We start from the raw sequence: 11,928 nt of genomic DNA on the forward strand, positions 1-11,928 counted from the left end.
GTTACTTTTTGTTTTTTGTTTTTTTTTTTTTTTTGAGACGGAGTCTCGCTCTGTCGCCCAGGCGGGAGTGCAGTGGCCGGATCTCAGCTCACTGCAAGCTCCGCCTCCCGGGTTCACGCCATTCTCCTGCCTCAGCCTCCCGAGTAGCTGGGACTACAGGTGCCCGCCACCTCGCCCGGCTAGTTTTTTTTTTTGTATTTTTTAGTAGAGACGGGGTTTCACTGTGTTAGCCAGGATGGTCTCGATCTCCTGACCTCGTGATCCGCCCATCTCGGCCTCCCAAAGTGCTGGGATTACAGGCTTGAGCCACCACGCCCGGCCTGAAAAGTTACTTTTTAAGTGGCTGTATACAAATTGTAACTGAGTTTGTCATTGAATTATTTTATAGAACAAGCTGTGCACCATGATAGGTGAGCGGGAATAATTCAAAGACTTAACACAAGTAACACTTATAGATGTGGGGGAAAAAAACCTTGAAAATACTGTCTTATGATATTAACATATCACAGCAAAAACATCTACCCAAGCCCTGGCGCTCTCTTTTGTTTGCAGTGTAGTTCTGAAAATTACATCATAATAGGACACAAAACTAGATTTTTAGTTTGGAAACTGCATATCTTATGTCATACTTGTTGTGATTAGTAAAACAGGGTCATTTTTTAAAAATGACGTTTAACTGATATTGGAAAGAATGAGCAGGCCTAAGAAGAAAATGCTGTGTGCTAGCTGTGTGTGTGCGCGCTTGCTGTGTGTGTGCGCGCTTGCTGTGTGTGTGCACTTGGTTTGTGTGTGTATGCTAGCTCTGTGTTCATGCGGTTACTGTGTCAGCCGTGTGTGCGCTTGTATGGGTGTGTGTGCATGCATTCGCCTTATCTGTGTGCTAGCTGTGTGTGTGCACTTGCTGTGTGTGCTAGCTGTGTGTACTGTGTGTGTGCACACTTTGTGTGTGTGCTAGCTGTGTGTATCTGCTAGCTGTGTATGCATGCCCTTGCTGTGAGTGCTTTGTGTGCTTGTGTGTATGCTAGCTGTGTGTGTGTGTGTGTGTGTGTGTGTGTGTGTGTGGATTGTATCTCTAGGGAAGTCAGAGGTGGGACTCTGCTGTCTCTTCCCCAAAGAGGACTTGCTGGTTTTCAGGCTGCCCTCTTGTGTCACCTCTGTCCAGTTGTGGTCATAACTCAGCAGGAAAATGTGTCATACCAAATTTACTTTCTGTAGGGTTGGGATGGGGTTGTCATCACATAATTTATGTATGTAAGAGCATTAGAAGATGTTACTATTAGTCCACCTTAAGCTTATAGATGCTTACCTCGTTTGGGTTTCATTGAGCTTCTTGGACCTGTGAGTTCATATTTTTCATCAAATTTGGCAGAGTTTCAGCCACTCTTCATATTTCTTGTCTGACCCCCTCTCTCTCTCACTCCTCCCTCCCTGCCCCTGTCTGGGGGCAGCTTTCTGTTAGACTGTGATACTGTCTCACAGTCACTAAACTCGATGCTTTTTCATCCTTGTTCTCTCATCCTTTCCTTGACTGTTTTATTGTCCTGTTGAGAGGCTTACTAATCTTTTCTTCCACTTGCCTAATTTGATGTTAAGCTTGTATAGTGAATTTTTTATATCAGAAATTAGATGTATTTTTAGTTCTAAAGTTACATTTGAGGCCGGGCAGGGAGGCTCACACCTGTAATCCGAGCACTTTGGGAGGCTGAGGCAGGAGGATCACTTGAGGGAGGGGGTTCGAGGCCAGTGTGGCCAACCTGGCAAAACTCCATCTCTGCTAAAAATGAAAACTAGCCAGGCGTGGTGGTGCGCACCTGTAGTCCCCAGATTCTTGAGGGGCTGAGGCAGGAGAATCGTTTGAACCCGGGAGGCGGAGGTTGCAGTAAGCCGAGATTGCACCACTGCACTCCAGCCTAGATGACAGAGCAAGACTCAATCTCAAAAAAAAAAATCCATTTGATTCTTTTTATTAGTTTTATATCCCATTATTCTCATGTTTCCATTAACTCCTTAACCTTGTTTTTAACAGGTTTACTAGAAATTCCCAGCTGTTCCAAAGTAGTTGTACCAGCAGGCCCGACTACTAGTTGTGTATGACCACGGCTGCCGGTCCATGTTTTTAGCACCCATTGCCTGAAGTATTAGCCCCTTCACTCTGGAGGGTGTGGGGTAGACCTCCTTCTGGTTTCATTGGCTTCTCTCTGTTCAGCACCTCTTCACAGGATTTCCTGTTTGTAAAGTACCTATTCAAGTATTTTCCCTACTTTTCTATTGGATGGTCTGTCTCATTTATTTGCAGGTGTTATTTATGATTCTGGGTAGTAGTGCTTTGTGAGTTACATTTGCAAACAGCTTTTCTTGTCTTTTTACTTTAATGGTGTCTTTTAAGATAAATTTTAAACTTTAATGTGGCCCAATATATCAATATTTTGTTTCATGATTAAAGCATTTTGGATACTAATTTTTAATAATCTTTACTCTGCCTTAATCATAAAGATACTCTGTTATCTTCCAAAAGATTTTACAGTTTTGTATATTTTGGATTTTAGATATAGATTCTACCCAGAATTGATTTTTGTGCCTGTTTTGAAGGTTAAGGATCCAGTTTCATTGTGTTGCAGACATAAGGCCAGTTTTCCCAGCCGTGGCCGCTGAAGATTCCTTTGTCAGGATGATTTCTGTGTCTGTTTCTGCATCTCCTTGTCTGTCTCTGCCGATACCACACACTCTCGGGTGCATACTTCCATCTTATGTTAGGATGTCTTGGCTGTTTTTGACCCTTTACATTTCATACATTTTAGAACGAGCTGGTTGAGTTGGGATTTTGTTTGGGATTGTATTGAGCCTGTAGATCAACTTGGAATCATTGACATACTTGCAATACTGGGTTTTACAAACCCTGAATACGGTATCTGTCTCTCCAAATGATAGCTCTCCTTCAGCGGGTGTTAATACAGCCTGATACTTTTCACAGTGGTCTCGTATGTCTTTTGTTACATTTAATCCTAGGTCCTTGTTATTTTGTGATGCTGTTTTTAAAAATGTGCTTGGATTTCATTTCCTTTATGTGTTGCCATTTCATGGAAATTCAATTTTTGTGTATTAATTTGTATCTAGCAATCTAGTAATTTTAATCATTTGCCTGTAGCTGTTTTCTCATTTTTAGGCACACAGTCATGTTTTCTATGAGTAATGGGGTTTCTTTCCCATTCCTGTTACTCTGGATTTTTACTTTATGTTTTTATTTTTGTTTTGTTTTTTGCTTCTCTACACTGGTCGGAACCCCTAGTGCAATGCTGATTAGAGGTGGTAACAGAGTGGGCATCGTTGTCTTCTTCCTGATATTCAAAGGGGTGATAAATTCTCACCATTTATCCACTTGTAATAGATTTTTTTGGTTTTAAAGCTGCTTCTGTCAATAATTCGCATCAAGAATGGATGAATTTTATCACTTTTTCTGCAACGATTGAGATGACCACATGATTTTTATCATTTAATGTATTGATGTGGTTAATGACCATAATTTGCTGTTGTTAAAAATAAACCTTGAATTTCTGAGATAAATCCAACTTAATAATTATGGATTTTCTTTTACATACATATTGTTGTATTTGGTTTGTTAATATTTTGTTTAGCATTTTGTGGCCCAGCTATACCACCTACCACCTGTGTTCGGGCCCTGATTTCCTCGTCTATAAAATGGGGAAATAGTGCCTTCCTCACAGGGTTGTTGTGAAGGTAAAATGAGTTAGTATGAATAGAACTCTCAGGCAGCGTCTGGTGCATCCTGAGCACTGGGTAGCTGCGTGCTCTAATACAGCGGTTAGTATCTCTCTTCACGGGTGACGGCCACGTACGATTTTCCTTTGTAATGCTGTTCTTGTCAGGATTCGTGTCTTTACACCACCGTAAAATGAGCTACATTGTGCATTCTTTCTACGTTCTCTAGGAGAATTTATTTAATATTATAATTATGTCTTCCATGGATGTTTAATGGAATTTGCTGGTGAAGTCACTTGTGCCTGGACCTTTCTTTGTCAGGAGGTTTGACTACCGATCCCGTATAACTCAGTGTTCCAGGATGTGGCAGAGCTGTTCACACAGACCATCCTTATGTCCCCCTTGCCTTTACGCTGCATATCCGTGAGTTGGGTTGGGCCGTGTGACTGCTGAGCAACAGCCTGTGCGTGGGACTGAGGTGAGTCATTTCAAGGCCAGAGCATGGGAGCCGGTGCGTCGCGTTGATAGCTTCCCTGCCAGTGACCTGGGCAGCCGCATCACAGGATTAGGAAGCCAGTTTGTCTTCTGTTGGAAGAGATCTCTTGTTATTCCCGAAGTTGGACGTCGTGTGAGTAATAAATTTTGTGTGTCCGGCCACTGAGGTGTCGGGTTTTCTGCTGTCGCTGGCAGTGACTTCCCCTAAGTCGCAAGGCTGAGCAGGCTTTCCATTTCTTTTGGAGTTAGCTTTTATATGTTATGTGTCTGTAAGAATTGGTCCGTATTGTCTTAATTTTCCGTTTTGGGGGATATAACACATAATTTGAATGGCTTCAGCATTTGAAGTTGTGTGTGTCCCTGTGGCAGAGACGCAGGGACAGTTGTGTCCCTTCAAGCAAGACCTTGCTATGCAGGGGCAAGGAGCGTAGGGGCAGAGACCATCTCTAGCCGCCATGCTGTCCGGCTGTGCCAGGGCTCTGGAGCTGAGGACACACTCATCCAGGCAGCCGCAGCCGGTGTCCAAGCAGGCAGGGCCTGGACCTAATGCGAACCACAGGGAGCTCCCTAGCAGGCCATCTCCAGAGCCTCCCTGAGGCCTCCTGGCCACGCTGCCTCCTCCCCTCGCGCTGTTCAGGGGCATTTCTCATCAGTGAGCCTCTTGTGATACAAAGGCCACCTCAGCATCTGCCTCCCGGGGACCCAGCCCATTCTTGGCCATTCTTCATATTCGTTGTTTGAACTTTCTCTTCAGTCCTTTCAAAAAAACACCCTTTGCCTCCATTTTCTTTTCAATTTCTGATCTGATCTATCGTTAGCCATGCTGAAATAACAAATAAATATGGGTTAAAATATTATTTTATCGATTTCCCTGTTCTGTTTCTTTCTCTTGTTTTATCAGTGAATCTGATTGATCCGCCATCTAATTAGTTTTAATCTGCCATCTTATTTTGTGCTGTTTGTTCTGTTCCATGATTTTTTCCCTCTCTACGTTTGCCACTTTTAGATGATCTGTCATCCCACATGTCCCTCTGCTCATTTGGAGACTGTGTACTCGCTTCTGTTCTGTTCTTACGGCATGTGTGCGTTTAGTCCGTCTTCTGACCCACCCCTGGGGTTCCTTGAGCGCAAGACGCGTGTCCCTCCCCGTGCTCCTGTTCTGCTCACCTGTGGGGGTTCCCAAGTATTTTTATGGAACATTTTAACCTCACAAAGTATTGATATAGTCACGTTAATTTGGAGTTATTGACCTATTTATTCTCTCTGCTCCGCTTTCTTCACAAACCAGACATGCCATTTGAGATCACCTTTGCTTTCTGCATTTAGAATTTCTCTTAACGTCTGCTGCTGGCAAATTCTCTTTTCATTGTCTAAAAATGCCTTTATTGTATCCTCATTTTGGAAAACTGTTTCACTGGGCTAGTATCTCAGGTTGGCAGCCTGTGATGACGTCGCCCTGTTTTGGGGGCTACGGTGGTGTTCACAGTGTTCATGTCTCATGTCCATTCCCTTTGAATTAGACCCCACCCAAGGCTGCAGCAGTGCTAGACCAGGACTCACAACTGACAGATGGCTGGTCCGCCTGCTCCTCCTTCACAGTCCTCCCGTCTAGATGAGGAAGCGAGAGGCTCCGTTAGGCAAAGGGGACACAAGGCTCTCAGCCCTGTGAGCTTCAGCCCAGTGGAGGCACTCAGCACACTCCCTACCTGGGGCCCCTCGAGTACCCATCCCCTGTTACCATCTGTTACAGATATGTGTGCTCTGAGGAACAGAGAAATCCACGTTTTAAAACACCTTTATTTGTCACTTTACCAACTGGACACACAATGTTAATGACAGCAGACACACAGGGGCATGTGCACACAGACATGAGCTGTTTCACTACAGGTTTGCAAGCCAGGCTCAACAGCAAGTCCAACAGGCGACACCACGCCTCTCACCTGCAGAAGGGACAGCACAGCCACCCCACCCCACAGACGTTCCCAGTGAGTGCGGTTTAGACGTTGGCAGAAGTGCCTTTCAGAGTCAGAACAGCCATGACATGGACATCACCTGTCACACTGATAAAGTGATAACGCTCAGTACTCCCTTATGTTAATCACACAGTGTAAAAATATATTGCACATATATATATATAAATTTGTTTCCCTTTCTTGAAAAAAACTTAGTACAAACTAGTAGTTACACGATCCCTTTCAAGTTTCTCTTAAGTTGTGCAGATTTCCTTTGTGGTTTGGCTTAGTTTAGTTTTTTAAGAGGTCAAAAGAAAGAAGTCAAGCATCTTGCTGTGCCCATTATTCCCCATCACAGGCCAGGGGACAAATGCCACACCCTGGACCACCAGAGCTCACAAAGTGTTCAGTAGTAAGAGGAGGAAAGATGCAGGTTCAGTGTTTGAAGGATGTTCTGGCCTATTGATAACATCACCGTCCAGCCTCATCGTCCCCCTGTGCCATCCCCTCATGGTGTGTGGTGTGGGGTGGGAGGGTGGCCAGTGCACACGTGATTGCCCACAGGAGGAGACTGAGCTGGGCCAGGAGGGACAGATAAGTGTCCAGGGCCAAGGCGTCTCCATCTCAACTCCTCCCCACTCCAGTTGTACAGCAGAAGGAGCCACAGGCATGTGTGAACACACAGGACAGGCCCTGTGCCAACAAAACACCATTCACAAAAGCAGGCAGCCACAGCAGCCCAGGGCGGGGGCCGGGGTAGGAGGTGATGCCCACGCAGGGCTGCTGTGGTTGGCCCTGAGCTGGCACCCCTGGGGTCTGGGATGGAGCGGCACCGACAGGCAAGTGGGGCGGCCACAGGACATGATGCCAGCCCAACTCCACCATCTGTGCCCAAACTTGGGACAGGATATTAGAAGGTGTAAAAATAGTCCAGTATAAACATATATCTTCTGCTACAATATTTTAAACATATAATTTGAACTTTAATTTTGGTAAAGCTAACTGTTATGAACACTACCTGGTTGCTTATCCTATAGCAGTAAATAAAAGTGAGTAAGTACTCTGGTGTGAACAGTCTTCTCAATGCGCTCCCTCTGCCTTTCTCCTTTCCTGATGCTGACACACGATCAGCGCTGTCCTCCCAACAGAACCTGTCCCTCTCTCCTGGTGTCACCCCCGACAGAACCTGTCCCTCTCTCCTGGTGTCACCCCCGACAGAACCTGTCCCTCTCTCGTGGTGTCACCCCCGACAGAACCGGTCCCTCTCTCCTGGTGTCACCCCTGACAGAACCTGTCCTTATCTCCTCTTGTCACCCCCAACAGAACCTGTCCCTATCTCCTTGTGTCACCCCCGACAGAACCTGTCCCTCTCTCCTCTTGTCCCCCCCGACAGAACCTGTCCCTCTCTCCTGGTGTCACCCCCAACAGAACCTGTCCCTATCTCCTCTTGTCACCCCCGACAGAACCTGTTCTCTCTCCTGGTGTCATCCCCGACAGAACCTGTCCCTCCTGGTCACCCCCGACAGAACCTGTCCCTCTCTCCTGGTGTCACCCCTGACAGAAACTGTCCCTTTCCTGGTGTCACCAACAGAACCTGTCCCTCCTGGTCACCCCCGACAGAACCTGTCCCTCTCTCCTGGTGTCACCCCCGACAGAACCTGTCCCTCTCCTGGTTTGCAGGCTGTGCAGTTTCTGTTATTCACAAATACACATTTATTTTCTGTTGAACCATGGTTAGTAGAAGCTAATTGGCAGTGCATAAAAACATGCAGAAGAGAACACACACCTGCCTGAATTCACAATATTCAGAAACTGACTGAGGAAGATGCACGGGTCTGTTACGTGCAGTGGGGCTGCTGTCCAAACAATGTTCTGTGTTTGGAGGCGGCACACAGATGCAATCACAGATTCCACAGACAAACTAACTGACAATGGTGACCACTATGCCCTCGTGACTTAATTTTTGCTACCCCTCCTGGCTACGTGACAGAAACGGGAGCAGAGCGGGTGTCTTCAAAGATTCGCTTTGGAGCCGAGCGGAGAAGGGTGCTCTCCTGGCTCCCGCATGTCTGAGGAAAGCCTGGGGGCCATTGAGGGAGGGCGGGACACTGGGGAGGCCGTGCCTCTGACTCGTGGGCACCAACCCTGGAAGTGTGGAGGGAGAGCGGGGGTGTGGGGCCTCTCCCTCCAGGAGCCCACGGTGCTCCAGGCTAGGACGGGCTGGATGCCACAGCAGCCTCGATCTCATTCACGAAACCCACAGGGGCGTCCTAGGGTTTGGAATGCACGCCACGGCTTCCCTCAGAGTGAAGGGTCCGCTTCTGCGAAGGAGCTCACCTCCAGGGGCCACGATGGGAGCCATGAGCCCCGCCGCTCCGGTCACTCCAGCCAGGTCTGGGAAGGGCTGTGGTGAGTCGGTGCTGGCCGCGTGGACGAAGTGCCCCGTCGGTGACAGGGCCTGTTCCCTGCGGGGTCGGGTGGTGCCCAGGCCGGGTGGAGATGCTTCTCGTGCTCAGGGCCGGTTTCTGGTGTGCTCCCGATGCGCTTGGTTCTTGAGGCCATTCTTGTCTGAGGCCAACCAGTGACCAGGAGTCGGGGTCCTGGTGCCTCTCTCCTCAGTGTCCCTCGTCCCCACAGACCGCAGCAAGGCCTGGCGAGCCTCTGTGCCTGCCGCGCGTGTGGGGACCCGCGGACCCCAACCCGCCTGTCCCTCCATCCTGACCTGGCGCCAGGCTCAGCTCCAGGGCGAGGTCCTCTGGAGTCACGTTCGTTCTGTGTGACTTGGCTGTGACTGTGGGGACCGGGCTGCCCATGGACAGAAGAAGGAGAAACGCAGCCTCGGACCAGGAGACGCGGCCCAGGGTGGAGCTGCGCTGGGGCCAGGGAGGCCGAGGAGGGCAGCAGTCCGAGGGTGTAAGGGTGCCAGGGTCCTTCGGGTCTCAGGCTTCAGGACCTGGGGAGCCGCCCTGTTCGGTGACCGCTCGTCCTCGGCCTCTTCAGCACAAGGGCTTTGGAATTGTGAGGGGCTGTGATCAGCCGATCCCGGTGACTTGCTCGTCTGTGATCGGGCGATTCCGGCGACTCGCTCGTCTGTGATCAGGTGATTCCGGTGACTGCTTGTCTGTGATCGGCCGATTTCGGTGACCTGCTCGTCTGTGATTGGTGATTCTGGTGACCGCTCGTCCTCGACCTCTTCAACACAAGGGCTTTGGAGTTGTGATGGGCTGTGATCAGGCAATTCCGGTGACCGCTCGTCTGTAATTGGACGATTCCACACTGCACATTCAGAGTTGTTTTCAAATGTTTCCGTACGTTAGTTCTGCTTTTCACACGTGGTCCAGCCAGGTTCAGTGGGGGCACAGGGCTGGGCTTGTGCACCCCCCGCCTTCCCTAGGCCGGTGAGGTGACATCCTAAAGGAGCCACGAAGCCTGAGGTTCATTTTTCCTTGGTCTTTATTGCCAGAAACCATGAACTTCCCAGCCCTGCCATGAGAAGCTGCCTGCCAGGTCCTCCCCATTCTCAGGTTGGGGTCTACCTGGGGATGAGCCTGCGGCAGTCTGTTGAGGGGCCTTGGAGACCCCCAACTTTCAACGGACCATGCTGTCTGGGAGCTCCAGCCCTGCGGCTCCTGCTCTGCTCAGGTAGGGGGAGTCCTTCCACAGGGCTGTGGCCGCAGCAGGTACACTCTTGGGAGGCGAGTGGCGCTCATGCGTGCCAGTGAGGGAGGGGCCTCACCATCCTGTGCTGTGAGCCTGGCCCTGGGCAGCCCCCTGCCCTGGCCAGAGCCTCACCGTAGCCACGGGCTAACACGCTCTGGAAGCGTTTCCCCAAGACTGCCGCAGGCTCATCCTCAGGTAGACTCCAGAACCACAACCCAGCAGGTCACACGCGTGGCTGTGGCTGTTTGCGTGCCAAGGGACAGTGGCAGTGCGCCATTGTGACAGTGGGTAGCCACACCCTTCAGCCTCCCCAGGAGGGAGCAGCAGTGCCAGCTTCTCCCCAGGTGCAGATAGGCAAGACCAGGCCGCCTGGGTGTGTCCTGGCAGTGTGGAGGGTCCTGGATGGGCTCTGCTTGGCCGTCTGCTGGCAGAGAAACCCCCACAGACACTGCAGGCTTGGGGGTCCTCCCTGGTGTCCTGCTCTCCAGGGGGAGGGGCCAGGAGAGGTGAGGCCGAGTCATTTCGGGAGAGCTGAAGAAGGCGCTTGGGCTGTGGCAATGGGAGGTCTGCAAGCAAGCAGGGTGCAGCTAGTGAGGATGGGCAAGCAGGAGGGCCGGGCAGAGGCCCTGTCACGCAGTGAGGCGAGGAGTGTCTCAGCACTTCGTGTCTCTTGCCTGGCAACACCACGGGGACCAGACATTCCGAATCTTCCTAGACCTGCTCTGAGAACACAGGCAGCCACCGTGTCCACTCAGGAAAGCAAAGGGAGCTGACTCCACCCTCACAGTCCGGGCCACTGTGGTCAGCCGGGAAGCCGCCCACTGCCCCCCCATAGCTTTCCTTTTTCCGACGTTGCCCTTGGCACAGAGCTGGCCTGTAGGCATGTGTGCACACTTGTGTCCATGTGACCGGCTTCCCCACACATGTGCCAGGTGCCCAGCACCCCCGCCAGGTGGCCCCACTCTGCCCTCTGCCCAGGAAAGCGGGAAGGCCCTGTGGTGTCCACTGCATGCAGTACAGGTCTCGGGCCCCACAGACACCTCCCATGTCTGGTGTGGGGCCAACTCCGTGTTAGTTGCCTGCTGGTTGGGATTAGCTCCTGCCACCCTCAGGGCTCCTGGAAGGTGTCTGCCAGTCAGGAGGTCAGCACAGCCTCCTGTTGCCATGACAGCCAGCTCCTTTAAAACACCCCTTTGACCTGCAAACCACGTGCCCGACGTGGTGTGATCCGGGAGACACTTTGGAAACGGTTGAGGACGCAGGTGTATAAGGAGGGTCAGTGAACTGGGGCCCAAACCTGGTTCGAGAGGGGAGTGCTGGGGGCATCTGGCAGGAGGAGGGGCAGGAGGGAGGCCTGGGCCTGGCCTCCCCCCAGCCCCCTCTGGGGCACCCATCTGAGTTCTGCCCGAGTGAGCACAGGAATGTAATGAAGTGCGAGGTGACAGAGTCCCTGCTCCGGGGACACCGGCAGTGCCGCGGGGCATGGAGCGGGGGCTACTTGCCCCCTTGCACCTTCTGGTCATAGGTGCCCGCGTGCTTGTAGCCAGACACATAGCCTGACTCGTCCACCAGGTCCACGCGGCCAGCCTTGCCCTTGCCCTTGCCAGAGGGGTCGAAGCGCTCCTTGTGGGAGCCCGTGAACTTGGTGGTGTCTGTGAGCCTCGACACTGTGGGCGACGAGATGGCTTTCTGCAAGAGGAGCGGGAGGAAGGGGACAGGTAAGTTGCCAGCAGGTGAAGTGGCTGTGCCCTGGGCAGGTCTCCCAGCGGTGGGGCGGTGGGCAAGGGGCAAAAACCCTGGGATTTATGCCCCTTTTAATTTTAATTCTTATTTTTACCTCTTGTGGCCCCGGGGCAGGCTTGGCCCTGCAGGGTGCCACGACCCTAACAATTGCCCCGGTCCACCTGGTGTTTATGCAGCTGGGGACCCCACCACCTGCACCCTCAAAGGGAAGGGGCTGTCAGGACAGCCAGGCCCCACCCTCCAGGCTATGGCCCCCCAACCCATGCCCCTTTTGACCAAGCCTCCCAGACCCTACCCCAGGCCACGCCCTCCCGACTACGCCTCCCAGGACCCACCCCACCCCCCCAGGCCAAGCCCCCAA

At 51.3% G+C, this 11,928-nt stretch overlaps 1 protein-coding gene across 1 annotated transcript in view; it reads right to left on the reverse strand.

Moving 5' to 3' along the window:
* Window positions 1-10,261: 10,261 nt before the first annotated feature.
* TPPP (tubulin polymerization promoting protein) overlaps window positions 10,262-11,928 on the reverse strand; it is a 13,626-nt gene continuing 11,959 nt past the window's right edge. The window contains exon 9 of the mRNA XM_011970590.1: window positions 10,262-11,513. Within this exon, the coding sequence (XP_011825980.1) occupies window positions 11,319-11,513 (195 nt within the window). The 3' untranslated portion in view covers window positions 10,262-11,318. The remainder of the gene's footprint in view (window positions 11,514-11,928) is intronic.

This window comes from Mandrillus leucophaeus, unplaced genomic scaffold (assembly GCF_000951045.1).
Source record: "Mandrillus leucophaeus isolate KB7577 unplaced genomic scaffold, Mleu.le_1.0 Scaffold957, whole genome shotgun sequence".
NCBI classification, from domain to species: Eukaryota; Metazoa; Chordata; class Mammalia; order Primates; family Cercopithecidae; genus Mandrillus; species Mandrillus leucophaeus.